Below are 25,412 nucleotides of genomic sequence, written 5' to 3'. Positions count from 1 at the left end.
CTAAATTTCCGGCCTACCAAAAAAAGGTAAATGAGAGTTTTTTGTCATTTAGTTGCACATTATCTACTAAAGATGCACTCGGTGATACCCAACGATACTCTTTAATTCAACTAATAAAATTATTTTTTTAAAATTACATAAATTTTTAGAAAATTAATATAATTAATTGAATTAAAAGGGTCGATGGTACTTAATGTCCTCAGTTTACACCTCTAAGATGCCCCATAATTTAATTTCTCCGTCCATTGGTGGTCTGCCACGCGCACGAATGGGGGAGCCGAGAAAAGTCGTCAACCCACGCCTCCCGCACCATTGCCGCTGAAGCAAAGCAGGCGGTGGTTTTTGCCGACCCAACCAAACAAAAACCACGAAGAAAATAACAAATTAGCCGGCGCCCGATCTCGCCTACACTCTTCTCCTTCGATCAAACAATAGAAATGAGAAATCAGGAGAGAATAATCCACAGGTTTCACAGGAAGACGGCGTGGTGAGGGAGGCGATTAGCGCCCATGCGCTGCGTCAGCCGGAAGCATCTCCGTGATTGCGTCCCTAATCCTATCTCCCCCCTCTTTCTCTTCTGCTTTGCGTTGTCCCTTTCCCCTGTGCTTGTCTCGCACTCTCGCCTCCCTGTCCCCCTCTCCTCTCTCCCAATCTCGGCTCGGCTGCGATTAAATAAATCTCCTGCAGGGGGGAGGACGACGACGAACGCGCCGTCGCAGGCTGCTCAATCCCTCTCTCCTTCTTATCCCCAAGAAACGCGTCCCCGGAGGGCGAGAAGGCAAAAGGAGGGTGCTGTTCTTGGTCCCCTTTCCTTCCAAGATGTCGTCCCCGAGCAAGCGCCGCGAGATGGACCTCATGAAGCTGTGAGGATCTTGGAACGGTTTCCTGCATTTGATTCTTGTTTTCCTGATGGATTCTCTTTTTGATCTGGTCTTTCTGGGGGTTTTCTTGGTGCCGCAGGATGATGAGCGACTACAAGGTGGAGATGGTGAACGACGGGATGCAGGAATTCTTCGTGGAATTCAAGGGTCCTACCGAAAGTACGAACCCTTGCGCGAAACCCGGTTCAGTTCAGGCTCCTAGGCCGATGATCCGCGTTCCTGTTTCTGATCTAGATGTTGGGGGCGAAGCCAATTTGGGGAAAACTGCGAATTTTCCCTGTTGGTCGTGTGCAAAAATTCTATGCTAATTTCCCTGTATGCTGGGTGGACGAATTGTTCAGTTGACCTGAAGCATCCTCCCGTTTCAGTGATTTTTTTTGTCTTGTTTTTGTTATATGGGGACAGAAGCTGTGTTGTCTAATGAATGTCTGCTCAATTTGGTAGGTATTTATCAAGGTGGTGTCTGGAAGGTTAGAGTAGAATTGCCTGATGCATATCCTTACAAATCCCCCTCGATTGGCTTTATCAATAAGATTTATCACCCGAATGTCGATGAAATGTGAGCATTTGATCCTCAATTTTTCTTTCTTTAGTATAACTGGGGCTCAAAGGATTACCATTTCCTGACCTGCTCTTGTTTGGCTGCAAAATGCAGGTCTGGTTCTGTCTGTTTGGATGTCATAAACCAGACATGGAGTCCAATGTTTGGTGAGATAGTCTCTTCCATTTCAGCATTCTTATGATCGCTCACTGCTAATAATCTATAACCCAAGCTTGATTCCTTCACCACATTTTTTTTGCAGATCTAGTAAACGTGTTCGAAGTCTTCCTTCCACAACTTTTATTGTATCCAAATCCTTCTGATCCATTAAATGGGGAGGCCGCTGCACTGATGATGCGGGACCGTCCTGCTTATGAACACAAAGTGAAAGGTGATGTGGTTCTACAACCCCTAATTGTTTCCGGTACCTAGCCTATAGATCTAGGATTATTGCTTGATTCAAACATCACCTCCAGTTCTTGTCCATTATATTTTGCTACATATTTATGATTTTCCTTTATATGTATTGCAGCCTTGCAAGATTTACTTATTAATGTAACCCACATGTTTCTGGTACCTAGCCTGTAGATCTAGGATTATTGCTTCATTCAAACATCACCTCCAGTTCCTTTCCATTATATTTTACTACAGATTTATGTTTTTTATTCATATGCATTGCAGCCTTGCAAGATTTACTTATTAATGTAACCCACACTTAAACTGTACTCTTGCAACCCGGCTTGTTGGCACACCAAATCAACATGAAAAATTCTGATCTTTTCCCAATTAAGCTAGCAGTACACACTGGTTAACTGCAAACTTAGCTCTCCAAAACCTAAAATGGTCGAGTTATGCTACAACCCAAACAATGACTAGTAGTTGCACCTGAGCTAATTGTCAACTAATTCCTCCAAACCTAACATGGCTGAGTTATACTACTGCACTTATGCACAAACAATAACAATCATTTGACTTGAACAGAAACATAATAAGGCATGTATTGCGCTATCTGAGAAATTGTTGCTTCCAACTTCAAGTTTGCTACCAATAATGTACCATCAATATAATGCACATTTCCAGCCTATATCGTCGTATTATTTCAGTGCTACTAATTCTCCTAAATGCTAGTCAAATTACTTCAAGTCTACTCCCAAGTCTCATGCTATCCCATGTTCGACTTTCTGCTCCTTTTCTTTCTGCCTGCATCGATGTGCTGGGAACAAATTGAGGAAGAGGCAGCACGATACGCTAAGTGGGAGCATTGTAGCCAGTGAGGCCACAAAACTCCTGTGCAGTTGTATCACAGTGTCTTCTGCTGCAGTGGGCTAGTCCTCTTGTGCTGCATGCTTCCTCCTGTGTGCAGCTCCTCTCGTGCACCCGTTCCGCAGCAGGGGACTTGTGTGTTCTGCTGAGCATGCCATGTTTTTTAATGGGGCTAGTTCTGCCAGTTTCTGTGTTGGGCCAACCTGGAAAACATATACCCAGTGGGATAGATGATCTGGAGTTTAGAAGCTAGATCTAAATGCAAAAGAAGAGACCGTCTAACAAGAAGAGCTAGGATACATTGATTCTTGTGCCTTATTATCAGATGATGAAGACGCAATGTTGCTTATTTCTCTTGATGATTTGAGACTAGATATAAAGATGTCAACCAGTACTCTGCTAAAAATCTCTGTCAAATTACCTCAACTACGTTGGAGGGAGAATGGGACCAGCAGCACCATCTTCACTCCAGCAGCCTCAATTGTTCTGCTAGGATGAGAGGCTGAACGGGAATGAAGGCCAAGGTAGTGCGTGGATGTGGAAAGGGAAAGCTAAGCTAAAGTGAGACCTGAGGAGGTAGAGGCTTGTATAAAGAGGATGTGGTTGGCCATTTGACCTGTTTAATGTATGGAGTTTGAGGTTGCCTAGTTGATGGTCTTATCTACGAAGGATGAGGTTATTGGTTAGGGTTTGGACTGCATCTACTTCAAGTCGCAAATGAACCTTTGAGCTAGATCCTTTGATGTTGATGAAACATGGTAAAAACATTGTATGTACTATCCTTAATACAAAGATGCGCATCTCTCCTACATGTCCGAGAAAAAAGAAAAACATTGTATGTACTATAGTTACCTGGATTTCGGTGGCTCTGCCTTAACCTGACTTTGCCCGACCTAGCCTGCCGCAATAACAATTAAGAAGGGAAAAAAAGATCCGTTTGGATTAGGGTTATCGAACCCCGGCAAGATGGGTATGGACCAACATCTCAGGATGCATTTGTTTCTTATTTGACATCCCAGAAATTGGTGTATTTATAGGGTGTTTGGTTTGAGGGATCGACCCATCCTAGACGATGTGGTCTATCATGGGTTCATCCCATAAATTTTGGTGGATGACACCATCCCTCATGTTTACACTAACTAAGTGCCTGTGAGGAATGAGGTGGTGATGGATCAACTCATCCCACTCCTCAAACCAAACAAGTAGGTTAGGTTCGAAGCTAGGATCGGATGATCCTTTGCCAACCCATTCCTCAAACCAAACAGCCTATTAGTTCTTATGTGCTTGCCCCAGTAGAGATTTAGTTAACTAATATTGTAAAGAGTGGCTAAGGAATTTAAATATACAGAAAATGGACATGTGAAACTCAGATAACTTGCCTAAACCAGCCCAGTATAATATATGCTCATTTGCTGCCTAAACTCTGATAACTTGCCTAAACAAGCCCATTATCATTTAGATATACAGAAAATGGACTTGTGAAACTCTGAACAATGAAGCATCTGTCTGCTTGGTTGGATTGTCTACTGTCTAGAGCCCTTTTGAAACTGTGGCCCTAGTTGACAACAAGCCTATGCACATGATTTATTCAGTCGCTGCCAGATGCCATGGAACTTGTGCATCATAAGTGAACATCATTGCTAAGATAATGCTGAACTTGAAGCGGTTCACTTGCTTGAATAAGTGAATACTTCCTTGCTAACACTATCTGCTGACAACTACAGGATCAGTGGTCTATTGATTTTTATATTCCAGTTGTTAGACTGATGCACTGATACTGACACGTGTGTCCGATACAACACGTATCAGACACGGCGATTCGTCATTCTCCCAAATATGTCGATAGGGTGACACAACTATAATAATAATAATAATAATAATAATAATAATGTGTGTGTGTGTGTGTGTGAATTGTAAGGTGCAAAACTAGGAAAATATAAGGTTACAAACTCAAATAGCCAAGTTCAAAGAACCAATAGCCAACAGAAAGAAAGTAGCAAACACCCCAACACATGATTTCAACAGTTACATTACAAGCTCAAGTTTTAATTTAAATAAAACACACTAGGATAGTAAGATAGCATAATACCTCTAGACTTCTTCAGCCACATCTTGGTGGGCTGGGCCGTGTTGCAGAAGTGTCGGTTAATAAAATTCTTTATTTTTTGAGGTATAATTACCCAATACTCCTTCGATACGTGTCGGTGTATCACTTAGACCTTTCCCACCTCAAATTATTGATCGATATGCTCAGAGAGACTTCTAGTGAAACAGGTAGTTTGGTGCTATCAACACAAGGCTTCTTTATGTCCTGAGAGCACCATGCATCCAGTTTTAGGTCACCAATAAAGCATATTTCTCTTGATTGCATTTCATATGCCATATTGGACCGCTACTTTGTTCATCGTTGGTCATCTAGGAATGTGCACTATCATTTTCTCTCACTTGCTACTAAGGAGCTAACTTCCTCTTTCCCTTGTTTCTGCAGAATACTGTGAAAAATATGCCAAACCAGAGGATGCTGGCATAACCCCAGAAGATAATTCCAGTGACGAAGAGCTTAGTGAAAATGAAGACGACTCTGGGGACGAGGCTATACTTGGCAACCCTGATCCTTAGTTGGAAGCTATTTCACCAACTCATCATATACAATGTCCATTGCAGAAATTTCAATCAAACAAAACTGAAAAAAAAACTTTGGATGCCATGTAAATAAGTGTACCTTGTATGTTATCCAATGTTGTTTAATTCAGTTCGCCAGTTGAATCTGCAGTAGCGCGTACATTGCCCCCCAGTCAGGATTGCAGTCAGATTTGTGTTCGTTTGAAGGAATAAACATGGTTGTAGCTTCCCCCATAAGATGCTTACTTGATCGATTGTTGAACGTCACTTGTAGCTTTTTAAATTCAGTTTAGGTTGTGCCTTGCCAATCCAACCAATCAAATGGACTCGCTAATCGGGTTCAAATTTGAAACCAGTGGCTGTGTTGGTCCGAAACCGTGTTCCATGCAGTTGGTTGCCAAAAATTTGGTAAGGCTTGTTCACATTGACTTTATGTTCATTTTCTTAGTCGTGATACGTAGCTGGATTTGGATCTTTTTTAAATTACTGGATTTGAACCTTTACCAGTTTTTTTTAGGTCTGGAATTTTACCAGTTGGTGCAAATACATCTCTTCTTTTTCATTTTGGTGGGGGAGAACTTTTTTTGAAAGTGTACATGCACGAGGCATACAACTGACGTATACAACATGCACATGTGTGTCCTTTATACACGTTAAGGATTCCCTTACACGATAACCAAACACCCACACATTCCCTTACACACGATAGGGATAATCACACGCTAATACAGGCGCGTGTTTGTTACACACGCTAGGGATAGATTGGAGTGCGTAATAACGTGTCTGGGATAATCCCGGGGATGAACGCGCTTGGATTAAAGTAGCAGGTGACTGAGGCGGTCTAGACCCGTGGGCCGAGGTGACCATAGCAATTGCAGCCCACCACTATGCCCATGGACAGCAACCGATGGATCTTATCTCTGCAAGGGTCCGCACGGCACGCGACTCAGGGCCCGTGACACGAGATGGTCTAAGCAACGCGATGCCGGTCCACAACCCGCGCTAGGCTTACAGGGCACCGCCACCTGAGCCTTTTTTTATTTTTATATTTCTAAAATTAAAAATTGTAAAAATAGGCATTATTTGAAAAAATACAAAATAAGCTATTATCGTCCTTCCAACAGACGATACCTTTAAAAGAAATTAAAGATGTCACCTTTCCATCTGGCGACAGCTTAAAAACATTATGTTTCATTGCTCTAAAAGTTCAAAACGCTATCGAAATAGTCATGAAAAATTCTAAAAAAATATGTTATAGATGATGATATGATCTATCTCCAAAAATATTCAACTCAAAAAATTACTGTATACAATGAAAGTTATCTTTTTTATTTCTCATTGTTAAAATCATATTTTTGTCTAATTTTTTTTAGACCTAGATCATAGTATCCTCTATAAGATACATTTGTTTCAGAATTTGTAATGTTTTTTTTAAGATGTCGCTTGTTGGAAGGACGATATACTTAAGTTTTTAAAGGTGTTGAACGACACCCCACCCCACGAACCAATGCCTCTGCGCAGCGAGTAACTCCCGGAATATATATATATATATATATATATATATATATATATATATATATATATATATATATATATATATATATATATATTCGTTTCAAAAAATTGCGACAATAGGTTACCGTCGCCCATTGGCGACACCATGTGCGCCCGTTGGTCAAAAATAAAAAAGTATGGTGACATGTCACATGTCGCCTATTCACCAGGCAAGATTTTTCTCTCGCACGCTGAACGGTCGACAACATTGTGTCACCTATTGAACGGGCGATATCTTGTTGTAGTCGAATTTAATTTTATTTGCGGTAGAATAGGCGTATGTGCGTCGCTATTTTTTGTTTTGTTTTCGGATACCTAGATTTGACGAAAACGGGAAGTTGAACACAGTGATTTTAATGGGAACTGCGACATGCACGGATGGTGGCATTTATAGTACATTTCTAACCTAAACAAGTACCGTGTCTACACCCAACATGTCTTAGAGAATGTAAACAACATGATTACAACATCTGGTCTACTGAGTGCAACGTGGATACTTTCCTTTCCTTATCACTTTCTCTCCCTCTCCACCTCATGGGCCTCTGCCGTCATGTTTTTATGCTCATGCTTCATCTACTACTCCTCTTGAATGTGCTTGCGCGTAGCTTCCATCCTCTCATCAGCTTCCATCTCATGGAAGTGTCTCTGAGCGATACGATGCTGAGTGTGAAGGAGGAACACATCTACTTGCGACTGCTCATTATCTAGCTGCTCAATATCCAACCACTGTAAGAAGTCACATAGTGGTGGCGAAGATTACAATGGAGACCAAAATGTTCAGTGGTAATGCGTAGATGTATTTGGAGTAGTTTGGTCATAAGTTATTACCTTGTGGCGGGTGCTAACATTGGTGCTTCCTTAGGATGAATCATACTCGTAGTTGCGGCACATGAAGAACCTCCTTTCGTAGGTGTCGGAGAACTCGGAGGACTTCATGACCCTACAAAAAGTCTTCACACCAGCACATGGGCACTTCGACCCCATTAGGCATAGTATCCAACACATATTTCTTAGGGAAATGATCAGAGATCATTTTCGTCGGAGTTGTGGAGGTTGAGGCTATTGGTTTGGTTCTACATGTGGCCAAGAGATCATCTATTTATATTGCGCATTCGTGCTGGTGCATGGATTAAGCCCACATAAATCAGCCTTGGGAAAGCAGATGATTCTGCTGTAAGGTGTAGCCATATCAATTGAAAAGACTACTTCTAAAAAGTCTACATCTGAAAAGAATACTTCTGAAAAACCGACTTCTAAAAAACCTACATCTAAAAAAGCTTGGTCTGAAAAGGCTACTTATGAAAAGGCTAGGTCTGAAAAAGGTTGGTCTAAAAAGGCTACTGATGAGAAGGCTAATTCTAAAAAGACTAGGTCTAAAAATAGAGTACATATTTTATTATCATAGTTTGATGTGTGCGGGTAACACAAATTTGACTGTAATACGAGGTAAAAGGACGTATGCTGGTACAATGCATCTATAAAAGGCTCATGTATATAGAAACCGAAGCCACATCGATCAATAGAGGGTAAGGGCGGGAGGAGGCGAGGAAGAAGGGGGGCAGGGTGGTCGGCGGTGAGATGGGAGAGTTCATTTGGTCCAACTGAGTATAAGGAGCCTCTATACAACTTTCCTTTGCAGGATATGAGTGATTTTTGTCCTCCAAGTCACATAAGGATTTACAAGCACTCGAATAAGCCATATCTCAAGTGCTCTCATGACTATGATTGCATCATCCAGATGTTTCATGGGGGGGGGGGGTATCGATTCTTCCGATGTCCTCTTGGTAGGGTGAGAACAATATCGCCATCACCGTCCATATCTTTTTTTGAAAACATTATATATTGAGACTGTTATATTTTTGTAGGCCTCCGATGATGACCCCAACAACTGCCAGTACACAAGATGGGTTGATCCTCCTGTTTTGCAGCATATCCAAGATTACGTCCACCACCTGCGAGACCAAATCTTCGACTTGTAGAGGGAGATGGAGAATATGCCAAGTCCTCTTACAATACACTTGGAGGACTCTTCTGTATGCATCGATCCATGGTGCACATGCCCATGCTACAATAGGGATGCTCTCCTCCACCTTGTGCTCCTCCTTCATCAGTGCAATAAGGTGTTGGAGATTATTGATACTCAGGAACCTCCTCACAGTTCGCTCTAAGTCAGCACGATTAGAACCACTGTCAAGACGACATTGTAATTTGTGTATCATCCTATCAATCTTCGCCCTTTTACATTCCGTAAGGCATGTTAGGCAAAACATTGGTACACCACTAGGGGTATCGTTTATGCCATTGTACGCTAGACTGACATATTTATTATGATTGTTATGGAATATTCGTGGTATGACTCTATGGTACGAATAGAATCGTAAAACAAAAATACAGTACATAAAAGATATTATGACACTAACAATAATATAGTACCATGAAGAAAGTAGCATTACACTGATATTACACAGTACCATGACACCGACAATAACATAACACCATGAAACTAACAATAACATAGTAGCCTATATGTTACGTCCCCTCATGAGGAGGACCCTCCTGGTCGCATCTGCCCTCGAGACCCTATGCCTCTACACTCTCACCTGGTGAGCTAAGTACGCAAGCAGGTCTGATGGAACGATCGCTTGAGCAGGCCATCCGGCGGGTGGTGGAGTGGCATAGTTGTCCTAGGAGGGTTGCTTCCCCGTAAGTGGCATGCCAGGTAGATGCAACACACTAAGTTTATCACTATGTCTGAAGATGTATGAGTACCCTGGAGCTTGCCTACCGTCCCTAGTGAGCAACTCTATGTAGCTACTCTACGCCTTTACGTCCCAAGATCATCTATCTCTACACATGGAACAACGAAAAACATGATAGCATCGATAAAGTATGAAATACGTAACAATTGATTATTCATGAAGTGAGTGTTTTACTTGAGCTGGGGACGTAAGAACTCGAAGGACCCAAGTCTTGGGGGGGGGGGGAAGGTTGTGTGGACTTCGTTGCAACCGTAGAAGTGGTCATCGACACCAGTGAAGACTAGCCTGGACACTATGATGCCGTAGTGGGGGTCACTAGCGCCAGAGACTGAATGCCTATCCCAGGTGCCACTATATTGCGGGTCACTAGCCCTAGATAAGAACTGCCTCACCGATGCGTCGCTGTAGTAGGGGTCAGAAGTCAGGGTGCTTGAAAGCTTTGATACATGGTCTTAATGAGAATAACCATTGCTTCAGGACATATAATACATCCTCGGGTTTCTTCAAGCAGTGGTTTACAATAAGTGTGGAAGATTGTCATATGACACTTTGTAGGTCCCGAATCTCATCTCAATTGCCTTCCTCTTCACCCTCCATGTTATGTTGTAGCTGATAATGTACTTGTACTCCTCCTCAATTTGCATGATTATGGACTATAGTTTGTAGTTCAGGTTGTTCACAATCTGGGCGTATATCACATTGGAGAAAAAAGCTAAGATGATGTTCCTGTTGCTGGACTCAAAATTGTCTATCGTGCAAGTGTGGTCCACCATAATCGACACCTTCCAATACTCAACCCACTTCCCATTGGAGTCATACACCCACCACGGCGTAACCCTCCTTCACCACTTAACATCATATTCCTTCTTGCTTGACTTGACAATATAAAACTACGGTTGAAGTGATATTGCTTATTGAGTCACAGTATCCTTCATGGCCTAATTGGTAGGATACCTAGCACCCTTGGTCACCTCATTTTAGGTATACTGCTAGGGCACCTGATTCCCCTCATTCACCACAAAGTTATTAAAGTTAGGATTGTTCCAGTTCACGGGAACTAGAGTACTGTCCTCATCATCCGACATGTCATACTAAGAAGATTAGTTAGCCTCAAGATTATCCATCTCTATCTGTTCAATTAGAGAAGGGATTTGTTCCCCTCATCTACCTCACCGATCAGTTCAGTTGGATAATCCGAGGAATGTGCAGCATCTGGATCAACATCCACACTCTGCATCTGCTAAACCGCCTCCTTATTCTTCTATCGCATGAGCAACATAGCTGGATAACCTCTTTACATAACATCCTGCAGGTACATCCTCCAGACTTAATTTTTTCTGAGCGGGTACACCTATCAGTACACACCATCTCTCATATGGTTGCCCACGATACTAATGATCAATTTTTGAACCTCAGGGTCTATTTTGAAACCCTGCATCAACTAGGTGTACAAGTATACGACACTTTTCTGCATAGGTTTGGAGATACCCTTATCCACTAACTCAAATATAGACAGTACAACTCCTTATAGATCATATAATATTTCATTGTCCTCATAAAATATCCTTAACTACCACTTATCCAACATACCTGCCAACCATCAACAAAAAAATATAACATTTTTGTGATAGAACTTACAAAATTACGTAAACCTACATCTACGATAATACAACATTCAATAAAAACATGGTCCAACAATTAATCTACATTGCAACAATATATCCTTAGATCGCTACATCAAACACCTCTAAATCCTATATCTACTACCTCACTTATGCCTACACTATATCTAAATTCTACATCTAATACCTATCATATGTCTAAATACTATATCTAATTGCTAACAATATGCATACAAATATGATCTAATTGATAAACTATGTCTAACCAAAATTCTAAACTCAGATATACATTCTAACATACGTATATTGGCTATCCTACCAGATTTGTAAAAAATCCTAGATCTAATATCTAACCTATATCAGAACCTACTATCAGTAGCTATCCTATTGAGTTTGTAAAACAAATGCATAAAAAATGTGCCTCCTTCCTTCAGTAGGGCTTCGCCTCCAATTTTCCCTCCCTCCCCTCCCCTCTTCTTCTCCCTATCTCTTAGCCGCGCTCGGTGTAAATGAAGTGATGACGTCGGTCGGGTCGACACCCCCAGTTTTTATACCAAAAGGTCTCGCTCCAATGGGTAGGCCTGCCAGGCATCACTGCGAGGAAGGTCTCGTCCGCTGAGTAGGCGAGACCCCACGTCACTACACTATTTTTTCTGATCGATGAGGCTTGCACAGTTCCCAAGCCCATGCCCGGCGGTTGCGCCCTGCTCACGTTCGGAGGCGGAGGGAACGACGACATTTCGGCCTGGGCCCCAAGTTCCAGGGCCTTCTCTCGGTCTTATTAAAATTGGGAATTTTATTTTTTATTTTTAAATAAAAATTGCAAACATATACATCCGTTTTGAAAAATTACGGATCTAGAGTATTATCGCCGGACAAACCTCAATAGAGAGGTACGAAAAAGACCCGATCTCAGTTCAAACAAAGATGACTTCTGAGCATGAGTAATATTTAGTCCATAAGAACACTGCTATGCTTACATGCATACATTAAGAATTTCGCGGACAGAGATGAAAAAGTACGGCAGGGAGGTGGCGGGCGGAATCCATCTCATGATGCTCCTCGCCTCGTGGTGGCAACTCCAGAAATCGAGAGCCTTCGGCCCAAGTCGTCCCAACACAAGGACCAGCAGCAGCAGTCGATGCCCACAATGGGATCCAGCAGTTCCACATACAGGCGGCCCGCCGCAAACTCCCCACAGAATGCAGTGACTGTCTTCGGTTCTGAAGCCATGATGCCGGCACCATGGGCTTCCACTCCAATGGCAGGTTTTGGAATGCCGGACGGAGGAGCTATCTGGCCCTCACAGCAATCCTTTTGGTAGTTTTGGTTTCATTGCTTGACACCAGGTGGAGATCATATGGATTTTGACACCCCCAGAACGAACAATTTGTTGCAACATTATTCTAGCTGGATAATTCCTATCCGGTAATTTTGTTTGAAGGAAACCATTCAGTGCTGCCTATGACCGTTATTGATTGGTATCCTGTTTAAAGGAAACCATTAATTTTTATTATTTTATCCTGTAATGATTCATCAGCTTTTGTATATGGATCCAATACTGGTTTCTAGTAAATAGACTCCATTAAACATATGGCTTGTCAATTTGAGGCTACTTGAGCATATCTCTAGATAGACAACTCATCAAACACCTTGGCTTACACTGCAGTTATTTCTGCAAGACACCATTGCACTTTGTTGTCATCACCTATAGCATCATCCCGCAGTCGCGGGCATTGAGCAGTTGCTTCGTTCACTGCTCACCTGTCATCAGATAGTTGCGGCATGTCGAGCCATTTCAGCGTTTAAAGTAGGAAAATTGCTCACTTTCAAATTTAATTTAATTTAATTTTTAAATATAATATGAATAGAAATAGATTGGCTATCATCATAACACTGTAAATGTCTATCCTAGACATATATATCTCTAATATATTACATGACCAAAGTAGTAAAAAAACATGCATGCTAAATATGATAGATCACTATGAACATACCTGTCGGCATCGTAAGATGCAGAGGCTCCCGTGATGATGATGCAGCAGACAACGACGAATGGGACGTAGAGGAAGCAGACCGTGATGATGTAGACGAAGCAGATGATGAGCAGTCGCAACAAGCACTTCCCAAAATCTTATTCTTCCTCTTCCGGTGTAGGATCCCAAGAGCGATGGGTTCTGAAAACCTGCTCTCCCGTTCGTCGGTGCACGCCGATGCAGCGGGATAGAGTAGACTACGTGCGGTGACGCAGTAGAGAGAAATAGGCAAAACCCTAGTTGTATGTATGCTTTGTAGCGGTGACTGACTGATATATAGAGAGATAATTGCGCGATTGAGACATGCCATGATTGGGCTCGATTATGTGCCACAATAGAACTTGATTACGTGCCAAGATCGGATTCTTAACTGACACGATTTGTGTGTGTGTATATATCCATTTGCTCACGCAACAAAATAATAAAATTGCAAAAAGAGTCCGCACCTGAGCAAGCGACTGGACCCGATTTTGATGGATCATTCATGCCGATGCCATGTGCCCTGGGCCCGGCCTGGCTTATCCCATTCACCCAACCAAACCGACACCTTCGATGGACATATCCCAAAAAATAAGGACTATCATATCCCATCCATCCTTTCCCTAACCAAACGCACCCTAAGTGCACTAATTCATAATCTGGACAATGAACTATGCCATAAATTGCAAGTTTTATACAAATAAGTTTCACTTAAAGTCATAACTGATATTTGGCTACCAATAGGCTACCCCTCAGGTGGTGCATATAAGTGATACTTCTTGTCTCTTCATGAGTTTATTAGAGATCACCCAAGTCTCATAGATTGCGACCAAGTATTTCAAGAATGCTCTGTACGATAGCATCTTCGCTAATTAAAGCCAACAAAACACATTAAGGCAATAGCCAACCTGCCTTACAAAGTACGGGAGTATTGCATCTTCACTCTAGTGGGTTGTGTGGTACTCTCCCTCAATTAACTAATAGCTTATTCTTTCTAGGTCCTATTCATGGGATCTCTGATCACATAGGTTAGGCTACCATTATGGTATAACTCAGATGGGCCACTGTCGTGACACAGGAACCAGGGGTCCCCGAGTCCCGAGGCCAGATCAGCAGCTTGCCACGTGGCGCCCTCCCGCAGAATCACCTCCGCGAGGTCCGAGAAGACTAAGTCCTGGGAGAGGGTGCTCGGGGCCATGAACAGTGGTCCCCGAGTTCCCCGATGGCTCGAGAAAACCAAGTGTCGGGAAGAAAGTGCTCGAGGCCATGAATAGTGGCCCCTGGGCACTCAAGTCCCCCGACGACCAGGAAAGTCAAGTACCGGGAAGGGAGTGCTCGGGGCTGCGAACAGTAGCCCCCGAGCACCCGAGTACCCCGAGGACACAAGGGAAGTCAGTTCCGGGAGAGAGTGCTCGGGGCCGTGAACAGTGGCCCCCGAGCACTCGGTTCCTCAAGGATCCGAACAGTCAGTTCCGGGAGAGAGTGCTCGGGGCCGTGAACAGTGGCCCCAGAGCACTCGGTTCCCTGAGGACCAAGAAAGGGCATATCCGGGAGAGAGTGCTCGGGGCTGTGAACAGTGAGCCCTGAGCACTCGGTTCCCCGACGGCTTCAGAAGTCCTTCGCCGGTGGCCCCCACAGAGGTCCAGCGGTGAGGTGTCAACCAGTAAAAGGCCCGATGCTCCATTTAAGAGGGCACGTGGCCTGTCACCTCCAACTGTTCCTCCACGCTTGCTGTCAGTCCCTGCCATGGCCTGGCAGGGAGGCGTGGGGACATTTAATGAACGGGTCCCATCCCGCGTCATCCGGCGCGCCTCGAGATAACATCGCGAGGCCCAAGGTGCCTTGCTGCGTCAGACTCGCTCTGACCGAGCGGGCACGCCGAGCTGTTCAGTGGCTGCCCGGTGGGCCTTCTCCGTGGCGCCCGTTGCAGAACGACATGATGACAAACAAGACCGAACGGGGGCGTGTTTTCAACCCTCGCCGTCACTTCGCGCAGTAAGCCCATGATGGTTGCTTTCCATTTATGGCACCTTGGAACTCATGCCCTCCCTTTCTGGGCACGCCACCGCCTCGATAGGTATTTAAGGTGGGGCGGGCTCCCCGGAGGAAGGACGATTGAAGTGATTTTCAGAGGAAGAAGACAGAGGCTCAGTACAAGCGTAGAAGCTCAGATCACAAAAGAACAAGGAGCCCGAAGCTCTAAGCTAGAAAAATATTCTTGTAACCAGCAACATCTCTGAGAGACATTCTTAGAGCATTTATAGCATACACACAGGAGTAGGGTGTTACGCTCAGTGCGGTTCGAACCTGTCTAAAAACCTCCTGAGCATTTACTCCTTTTCTGCATTCGATCATTCCATTCCACCTGCATCGCATTTACGCCCATTTATTTCACCCGCAAAACAGATTCAGAATCATCCCCCCGGCCGAATCTCAAAGGGGGTCCCTCCGGATCCCTGCTTGAGGAGTTCACCCTCCGACAGCCGCATACCTATCTCCTTTGATGCATTATGTGATAGTCCCTTTGTAAATTGATCTGTCAAGTTCTTAGCTGTTTAGATATAATCCAAGGCTATCACTCTAGAGTTTCTTAGTTTTTGACAGATTTTAATCATCTCTTTATCTGTCTTGATGATTTTATATTATCCTTAGAACGAATCACTTTGACAATAACTATTTGATTATCACAATTCATTAGGATAGCCGGTTTCGGTTTTTCGACCATTGACAAATCACTCAAGAGCTCATTCAGTCGTTCTACCTCAAATCTAACATATTAGTTCTGTTTCCATAGTTGACCTTATCAATATGGTATATTTGCAAAACCTCCATGAACAGCAGCATCACCAAGAGTGAATACATATCCACTTGTGGTCTTGATTTCATCAATATCGGATATCCAGTTTGAATTTAAACTATAAAAGCATGACTTGAAACAATGCTATGCCCACCCAAAAAATATCTATGGAACAACCTCCACCTTTAGATCCGTCAATAACTAACAAATCCAATTACCGAGATTCATTTGACGGTCACTACATAAGAAACCATCAAAGGAGACACATCATTAGTGGTGGCCGACCAGAACCCGTCACTAATACACTATTTGTGATGGGTCTAGTGAAGACCTGTCACTAACAAGGTGCGGATTGGGCTAGGACATGGTCAAGATCCGTCACTAATAAGGTGTCATTAGTGACGGTGAGGGAACATCCCGTTACTAAATATAGTAGTGACGGGTCACCTAACAGCCTGTCCCTAATGATATAGTCATTAGTGACAGGTAGAGAGGGTGTACATCACTAAATGTAGCCTCGAGCGGTTCATAGCCTAGGCCACTCATTAGTGATAGGTAAATGAGGACACTCTTCACTAATATGAAAGTAGTTAGTAATGAGTCATAGTTGTCACCTATCACTAATGTTCTGCGCTTGGACTAGTCGAGACCAACGTCATCAGTGATGGGTTATGAGGATACTGTTACTAATATGAAAGTCATTAGTGAAGGATGTCCTTATCACCCGTCACTAATGAGTATTGTTTACTACACTGAGTAACATGACCGGACAGTGTCTGTCCACCAGTTGCTTGGCACAGGGGTGAATTTTTTTGGCAATCCTGTTAAGGATAAATCAAATCTTGGTGATTTGAAGTTGGGATTACCCCTTGGCCTTTGAACGTTTGGCTCTCCCTCTCCTCCTCCTCTTGCTCATATATGGTGGATTCTAGGGTTTGAGTTGGAATCAACAATTTTGCTATTTCTCCTAAATCTTGACACATATGGATTGTCCCCCCTTGGTCTTTGAAGGTTTGCATCCCCTTTCCTCCTCCTCTTGCTCCTATTTACTAAATTCTAGGGTTTGAGTATAATCTTGATATGTTTATGGTGCAACTATGATGCTATTATATTCCTAAAAGTGAAATTATGTTTCTACTATGGTGCTATTAGGTGCAAATCTTTATATGTTTATGGTACAATTATGTTAATTATATTCCTAAAAGTGAACCCAATTTGCGTAACCTATGTCTCCCATTTGGGTGTGTTTTATTATAAATATGACTTGGCAACTCATCATATTTATAACAAGATGCTCTCAAAATATCCACGAAATTTTAACAATTTGAGTATATGTAGCCTGAGTAGTAGGTTTCTGTACTCTTGTGGTTCTAGAGAGAATTTTGGTGTCATCTCCCTATTGTTCTCTATACACACACTCTCTTGGCTCATTGTCGAGATGTGTATTTGAAGAACAGCGGGAAGATGCTCTCAAAATTTTCTCTAGAACCGTATAAGAGCATAGAAACTTACTCGGGCCACATATCCTCAAATAGGATTAGGACCTATATTTGCCTATGTAGAAAGTAGCTAGCTAGGATCGTTCGCCTTAGATAAGAAATTGGTTTAATTTAGTTAAATTTAGTTAGAATTTTTATACTTATTCAATTGTATGTATTCTGTCGTTTCTATTAACAATGATATTTTTTTAATTTGTAGACAACAGACCGAAGTTGGATGTACCTTGATTGTCGTACTTGTAATGAGTACATAAGTGGGGTGAAGTATTTCATGAGTGCCACGGTGGTGGATATGGAAGGTTAGTGTAAAATGGCAATGTGGTATACATGCTATGATTGAAAGAATGAGAAGAAGTTTTCAAACCTGACAATATGTACGATCACATGTTAAGGCGTGGATTCAAAGAGAGAAATATCATATTTGGAATAAACACGATGAGGAAGGCCTTAACGAAGGGGAAGTGGATTAGATCCTCCTGGATGGCAGTATGTATCAAGGACTCCCGCCAGCCGGTGATATGGATGATTATCTCAGAGATGCAGACATATTAGGATTCAATGATGACTACATGGATTTGGTAGAGAATGTGGACCAAATGGTGCACGATGCTGAGGAGCACAATTATTATAGTGATGGTGAGTTTGCCAAATTCCAGAAACTGGTGCGAGACTCAAATACACTATTTTATCCTGGTTGTAAGGAGAAATACTGCTGTTGTGGTGCTTACACTTCTGTAATTGAAGGCAACCTATCGTTAGTCTGATAGAAGTTTCAAAGCATTATTGTATCTGCTAAGGGACTTGCTACCAAAGGGGAACAATATGCCCAAGACCATCTACGACGCGAAGAAGATAATTTATCCTTTGGGATTGGAAATCAAAAAAACACATGCATGTAAGGAGGATTATGTCTTGTTTCACGGAGAGTATGCAGACCTGGATCAATATCTTGTTTTTGAAACCCATTGATACAAGCGTAGAAATGATGGCGACGAAATGGAGGAAGGCATAAAAAGAAAAGAGACTCCAAGGAAGATGATGTGGTATTTCCCTATAATTCCCTATTTGAATTTTTTATTCACGAACGGAAATGAGTCCCTATTGCCATGGTGGCACAAGGAGGGTTGTGAGATTGACTCAATGATACGACACCATTGATTTCACATTTGGTTGGTTAGCTGAAGAATTAAGAAATATTAGGTTTCCTATGAGCACAGATGGCCTGAATCTATTAGTAAACATGAGTACCTCACATAGCACCTGACATATTGTACTGTCTATTTACAACCTTCTACCTTAGCTTTGTAAAAAGAAAAAAATACATTATGTTGTCGATCTTAATTCCTGGTCTGAGGCAACCAGGCAATGACATCGGCGTGTACCTCAGGCCTTTGGTGGATGATCTTAAAACACTATGGTATGAAGGCGTTGAGGTTTGGAGTCAGTATAAGCAAGAATACTTCACCCTCCATGCCATGTTATTTGTCACCATTAATGATCTTCCAGCACTTCGTAACTTCTTAGGGTACCCCTGCTTCGGTGCCGTTGGGTGCACAGGATAAAGGGATTCACTAGCGTTAATCTCAAACTTGTCGGATATAAGGACAAACCTTTCGTACTCGCTAAACAAGTTACATATGTGTTTTATGTGACTGACACGACAAATAAGAAACTTCATGTGGTTTTCACTGGAAAAAGATGGATCGTTGGAGTTGAAAATATGGTTGATGAGGATGAGTACAATCAATTTGATAAAATCCTTCTTTTTGCTACTACAATCATACCATACGTTGCATACAACGAGAAGACTCCATACCTCGTTCTGACCATAAATGAAGGGATATAGTCAAGAAAGCACAGAAATGATGAGTACAGGTCAAATGATGCATGAATCAATGTAACCTTAAATTATAACCTTTGTAATATTAAGTTAAGTCTGAATTTCATGTGATTGACACTCTAAGTTACTAATTTTTAAGAATTTTTTAAATTTTTTATGAATTTAGATGAATTTTTATGAATTTATGCAATTCTAAATAAATTTATAAAGGAAATAATTTAATTAGAAGGAAAAAAAGAAATTCTATTCTTAAAATAAAATATCCCAAAATTCCCCTAAAAGTCATCAGTGATGGGTCATAAACACATTAGTGATGGGTGGTAAATACTTTCAAATGAGTGTTTGAGAGGGTAAGTTCTTCACTCGAATTTAGTTCAAACATATGTTTTTGTTGTGTGTTTTATTTGGAGTTTGGACACAGTGAGATATTCTAGTTTAGCAAAATCTTTTTCTTATCATAGGATACTCCGTCGTTCCCAATCTTTTCTTTAGCTGAACGTTCAGCGTCTAGAGATCCTTCAGCCTTTCTCAATTGTCCGGTGAGTTCATTTTTCTCATAATTGGATTATCTAGTGTGCATATCTTAGTGTTCTTCCCAAAATGGTCTGGCGTTCATCTCTAGCAATCATCGGATCATTTGACGCTCATATCTTCAAATCAGCTATTTTTCACATCCTCCTAGTTTTTAGTCCGGCGTTCTATCTGGTGTTCTTTCTTGTCATCAGCGGATCATCCAACGTTCGAAAACTTAGTCATTAGTGATGTGTAAATCTCTGACCCATGACTAACTGATGAGTCACAAATATAACCCATCACTAATGATCTTCCTATATAAATGGTTGTCGGAACCCTATCCCGAATTTGCCTATTCCTCACCCTCCCCCTCCTCGTCGTCACCGACCCGAGGGACCCTACCGCTCCCACCCACTGTTGCTTATCCGAGGGAGGACGCTGCCCCCATCCATCATCGCTGACTCGAGGGAACCCACCACCCCAATCTACCTTCGTTGACCCGAGGGCGCCTGCCGCCTCCATCCACCGTCGCCCGCCGCCGCCGCCAGCCCCTCCTCGATGCCGTCATATTGCGCTATGACTTCTTTCGGACATTCTTTCTTCTCTTGATCTGGATACATTGGTGGTCATCTACTGCTTGAATGCTCGATGATGTTGTAAAGACACTAAAATTTAACAAGATTCTAGGTACAATAGCTCTGAACCTGTTAAGTGTTGTTCTAGTGTTTTGATTGTATATGCACTGAAATTGGAAAAGATTGTAGGTACAATTGTGGTTTACTCATGTCTGATGACATTCAGAACTTGCTCCTAGCGTGATAATCTGTTGATGAACTGAATGCAGTAGTAGCAGACCTATTTCTAGATAGAATTGGTGCCTTTTCTTCTGTAGAACAGCAGCTAAATCTGTGCTCTATTTCACTCTAGAAAACCTTTCAGGTTCTGTATCTAGTTAAGGTCTTATATTTTGCCCATTTAATGATGTGCAAACTGGTACAATTAGGGAGTAGTGATTTCTTAGCCATGGGGCCAACTGTAATGATCAAACCGAGAGCCATGATTATATTTAATCCCACTATCCAGATTTGGTTCCATATTTGTATGGCTCTTTTACATGATATTGATGCTATTTTATTTAGTTATGCCATTACTATCATATTATTATCATATCTCTTAATATATGTTCTGCTTCTATTTAGTGCCATTGTTTCCATATTACAGTTTGGACAATGTTATTTTAGATTCTCCTGAGCTACCCTTTACCAGTTACTTTCAGTAATGCAACATCATGCTATTAGAATGCTTTTGCTTCAATACACATCTTGTTATCCATTTTTTCTTTGATCATAACATTTAGGAAACTAAAACTAAATTTGTAAGGAAGTCCCAAAAATTAATTTAGGTCGCATAATCTATTACGTCGTCTCCCGTTTAACAGTGTTTGATTATAAATATGACTTGGCAACTTGTCATATTTATAGGACCGAGATAGATTTCTAGAGAGGGGGGGGGGGGTGAATAGGCACCTTACAGATTTCTTGGGAAATAGATGGCCTACTCCTTGTTTATCCAACACTCCTAAAAAATACACAATGGAAGCATAAACTTTAGAGAGATAAAGTGAGAAAAAAGTTCCAAGGCAACATGACTCCACATATGTAATATGAACCATAAGTTCTATTAAAGACCTTTTCATGTGTCTTTGCGCCCAAAAGCTTGAAACTTAGAAGAAGAACAAAGCAAAAAGACAGTTACCAAAAGAAGCAACTCTCCATGTTGATGATCTAGAGGTAAGGGGATTCAAGACCCTCTCAAATATATAAGCGTATGAACGTTTATACCTCTAGCAACAAGAAGAATTACTTCACAAAGGTGGAAAAACTACAGCTTAGAAGGAAAACAAAAATCACAATCGAAAAAGAAAAACTTGCAAACTTACAAGAAAACCAATAGAGAGAGACTAGAAAGACGGGAATTCAAGCATATCCAAAAACATAAATTTCATTACTCAAAGATATCAGCCCTATTTTAGGCGATTACAAGTTGTTTCTCTCATAAAAGCTCTAGCCTATTACAAAGACTAAGTCTATCCTCTCATCTCCTTTAAAACTTATCACTAGGCTCTCAAATGGCTTGCTCACCCTTTTTCTATAGCCCTACTCCTCTATTTATAGGCCTAGAGAGGTGCCTTGACCCTTAAATTTCTTTGTTTCTAAAATACCCCTCACCAATAATACACTCCTACCTATCATCCAGGTATTTTGGTCTATTTTTTGCTCTGTCCATCGAAAGGCCACTGCTTCTTCATGACCCTCCAGCCTTCCTATGGTTTCGTGGCCAAACCGCGAAACCCTAGCATGATTTTCAAAACGTGACTAGTCGCCACTTGCTTTGCCTCAAGCAAGCGCTCTGATGTCGACGCGTGTCCTTCGTCTTGCGATCTTGATCACTGACAAGTCTCTCCTGCTCCCGATCCCTCAGGCTGACTTTCACTTGGATCAGCATCCTCTTTGCTTGACTCGTCAACACACCGTCTTCATCAATCACCTCGTGCTTCGTTTGATCTCCACATGTACTACTAAGATCACTCTTGACTTCGCCCAGCCTCCTTGATCGTTCGGCATCAAGCACCCGCTTGGCCCCGATCATCCTGCTGTCGACTGCAAAGTTGCATCCATCCTGCACACCATGAAACAAGGAAACATGTTTCCCCCACTCCAAAACCATCTCCAGGTTATCTCATAACAAAAATCCTCAAATAAAAGCACATCATGCAGAAATCATGAACACTGGATGCTCCGATGTATTCACCCTCTGAACACCGAACCATCCGGTGACTATAGCTCTTTCTTCGCACTGAAAATTTGCTCTCTACAAGAATTAGTCTGGTGATATACTCCGGTGTGCACACTGTCCACCACCGGATAATCCTATGCACAAAAGTCCCCCATGCACTGAAAAATTGCTACCTACAAGAAAAGGCCCGGTATACTCTTTGGCGTTCACATAGCTCATCACTGGACTGTCCGGTGAGTACAACTCACTAAAAATCAGTTTGGATCATTCTCTACTGGAAATTGTCTGGTGAACACAATTAGCCAATACCAGACCATCCGATGCCTATTTTAAATTTTGTCGGCAAACTGAAAACCTCCGGCGTCTGCATAAGCACCACATCGGATCATCCGATGAAGCCAATTTTCTAGGCACTAGATAATCCGGTGAGAACAATCACCTGGACTTAGAGAAAATCATTCCAATTCTATTCTCTTTCAACTCGAGTTAGTCATGAACAAGAACAAGCATCAACAAATACATGCTAACTAAGTCCAACTCAACTCAAACACTGTCAATGACTCATCGCACATATCAACCAAGGCACTTATCCACTTGGTTTCTCAATCTCCCACTTGATGAGTCCATTGACAACACACATGAAGATTAAAGAAAGAGTTGAAGCATGAGAACCAATAAGCACATCTAAGTGATCCAAAGGATAAAGAAAAGCAAGAACAAGATCACTTAGCATAAGATGGAATTGCAAAAGCCCAAAACCGTAAGCCAAAAAGAAGCAATCAAAACTCAAAATATTTGGATTTATCAAATTTCTCCCCCTTGTATCATTTTTCTCTCCCTTTTGTTGGCAATGGATTCATCATTAATGCAAAAGGGGTATAAATGAATGCAAAAGCTCCCCCTATCTTATGCAATTTCGTCCAGTTTACTTGTAAGAGGTGTGCAAATGAGATGCAAACCTACATAGTTTCACATATAGATCACAAAGCACTTGCAAGGACTAGATATGTCAAAGCACTATAAGGAGTAAACAATACACCTCAAAGGCGCACAAAGTCTCAAAGTGATTTCATATCACAAGCACCGGGAGTATAGCAAGTTTTGGTCATGTTGTTCAATTATCCAAAAAGATATCACCACAAAAGCATCCGTAGTTAAAAACTAGGCTACCAAGTTGAACCCGACAGGCTATGCAAACACCTCAAACAAGCATTGACCTCAAGGGTTGAGCCAAATTTGCTTGCTGCATTGTTCTTTTACTATGGATCTCAACTTTGCCTTTCCTATGAACTGCTCTAAACTAATGTCTACTAATTTCATTTGTGTTGTACCTAAGCAATATAAGTAGAAATATTCAAGTGGTTATTAACATGCATTACAACTTTTATGTATGTACAAGCATCACATGACTTCATCAGTTTACATGTAGCCTCTAAGCTTGCTTGCTTTTTGAGAGAGTTTGACTTTGATGTATGTGTGCATATATAATTGTATCATTGTGATAATATTCGACGAAGACAATGTTCCTTGTAGTTGCACATTTAGATGGAGCCATAAGATGGTTCAGAGAACAAAAATTACTTTTAACTATAAAAGCAACATGTAAATAAGTTGCAGTGCCTGACAAAATTAGATCAGTTTTCTCTAACTAAATATCGTTGCAAGGCAATTGTAAACATCGCTTTGTTATTTGTATACATGTTACAGCAAAATAATTTTGAACATCTCTAAGATATATGTATCTTTGTCTAAGGTATACTTGCACACCACATTTGTTTTCAAGTTATATGCTATTGTAATAGAAGGACATGTGTTCGAAACATTTGGATACCATTGCAATGCATGAGTATTCTTTTTTTAGAACGTGTTTCACTTTTCTACATGCATATATGTCACATATGATCAAGTTAGCCCTTTTTGAATTTACAGCCATAAAAATTGTGTTGCTCTTTGTCTTTGTAATATGAGACTTCAATATAAACTCTTTTGATATACAGTTGTCACTTCGATTGTTCAGTTGTTTGGTATAACCGCGAACTCTGCAGATTTTTTTTTTCTGAATTTTAAACCTGTTTTGTTGGAAAAATTAGTTATTAATGTACACGCATACGATTGTTTTGCTGTAAAAAGCATTCCATATTGTAGAAGATGCGCGTGTATGCACTGTTATGGTGTGTGGCATGAAGTGGTATTATATCACCAGGGGAAAAAAACTATTATCATGTATTCTCTGGTTGGATGATTGATCTTTTTTTTTCCCATGTTTAATTACCTGGATATTTTGCTAAGTTCAAAATGGTTTCCTATTCTCTGGTTGTGCAGAAAGATCCTAATATTTGTTGCTTACAAGAGTTCTTGTTGCCGCCAGGCCACCCAGACCTTGCATTGCTTTTGAAGCATCTTCAAGGTAATTTATGTTTGAGATGATTTGCCTATTTTCTAGAGGCAGTTGGATGTTTACTTACAGGCACACTTTGATTCAATGATGTTTGCTATAAAGACATGTTATGGTATTGACTGTTTGCAAATTAAATTGGTAGTAGTGTTGCTTTTCTTTTGTTTTGGGTATGATTGTATATGGTTACTTGTGTAAATTGAACTGATAGATTTTTTATATCAGAGGTAGTGCCAAACCATTCAACCATTGTTTGCTTTAATTATTATGCCATTTATTGGTTGTTTCCTTGAATTATTATGTACCATATATATA

General features: G+C 41.4%; 1 protein-coding gene across 1 annotated transcript; it reads left to right on the top strand.

Moving 5' to 3' along the window:
• Nucleotides 1-312: 312 nt before the first annotated feature.
• On the top strand, nt 313-5,544 carry LOC133907351 (ubiquitin-conjugating enzyme E2-23 kDa-like). Its single transcript, XM_062349375.1, has 6 exons — nt 313-863; nt 961-1,040; nt 1,326-1,440; nt 1,537-1,589; nt 1,685-1,813; nt 5,174-5,544. The coding sequence occupies exons 1-6, from the start codon at nt 820-822 to the stop codon at nt 5,302-5,304; spliced, it is 552 nt and encodes a 183-aa protein (XP_062205359.1). The 5' UTR covers nt 313-819; the 3' UTR covers nt 5,305-5,544.
• Nucleotides 5,545-25,412: the final 19,868 nt, after the last annotated feature.

The sequence above is a fragment of the Phragmites australis genome, chromosome 24 (assembly GCF_958298935.1).
Source record: "Phragmites australis chromosome 24, lpPhrAust1.1, whole genome shotgun sequence".
Taxonomy (NCBI): Eukaryota; Viridiplantae; Streptophyta; class Magnoliopsida; order Poales; family Poaceae; genus Phragmites; species Phragmites australis.
The sequence above is the reverse complement of the archived record's forward strand: the minus strand, read 5'-3'. Positions and strand labels throughout refer to the sequence as shown.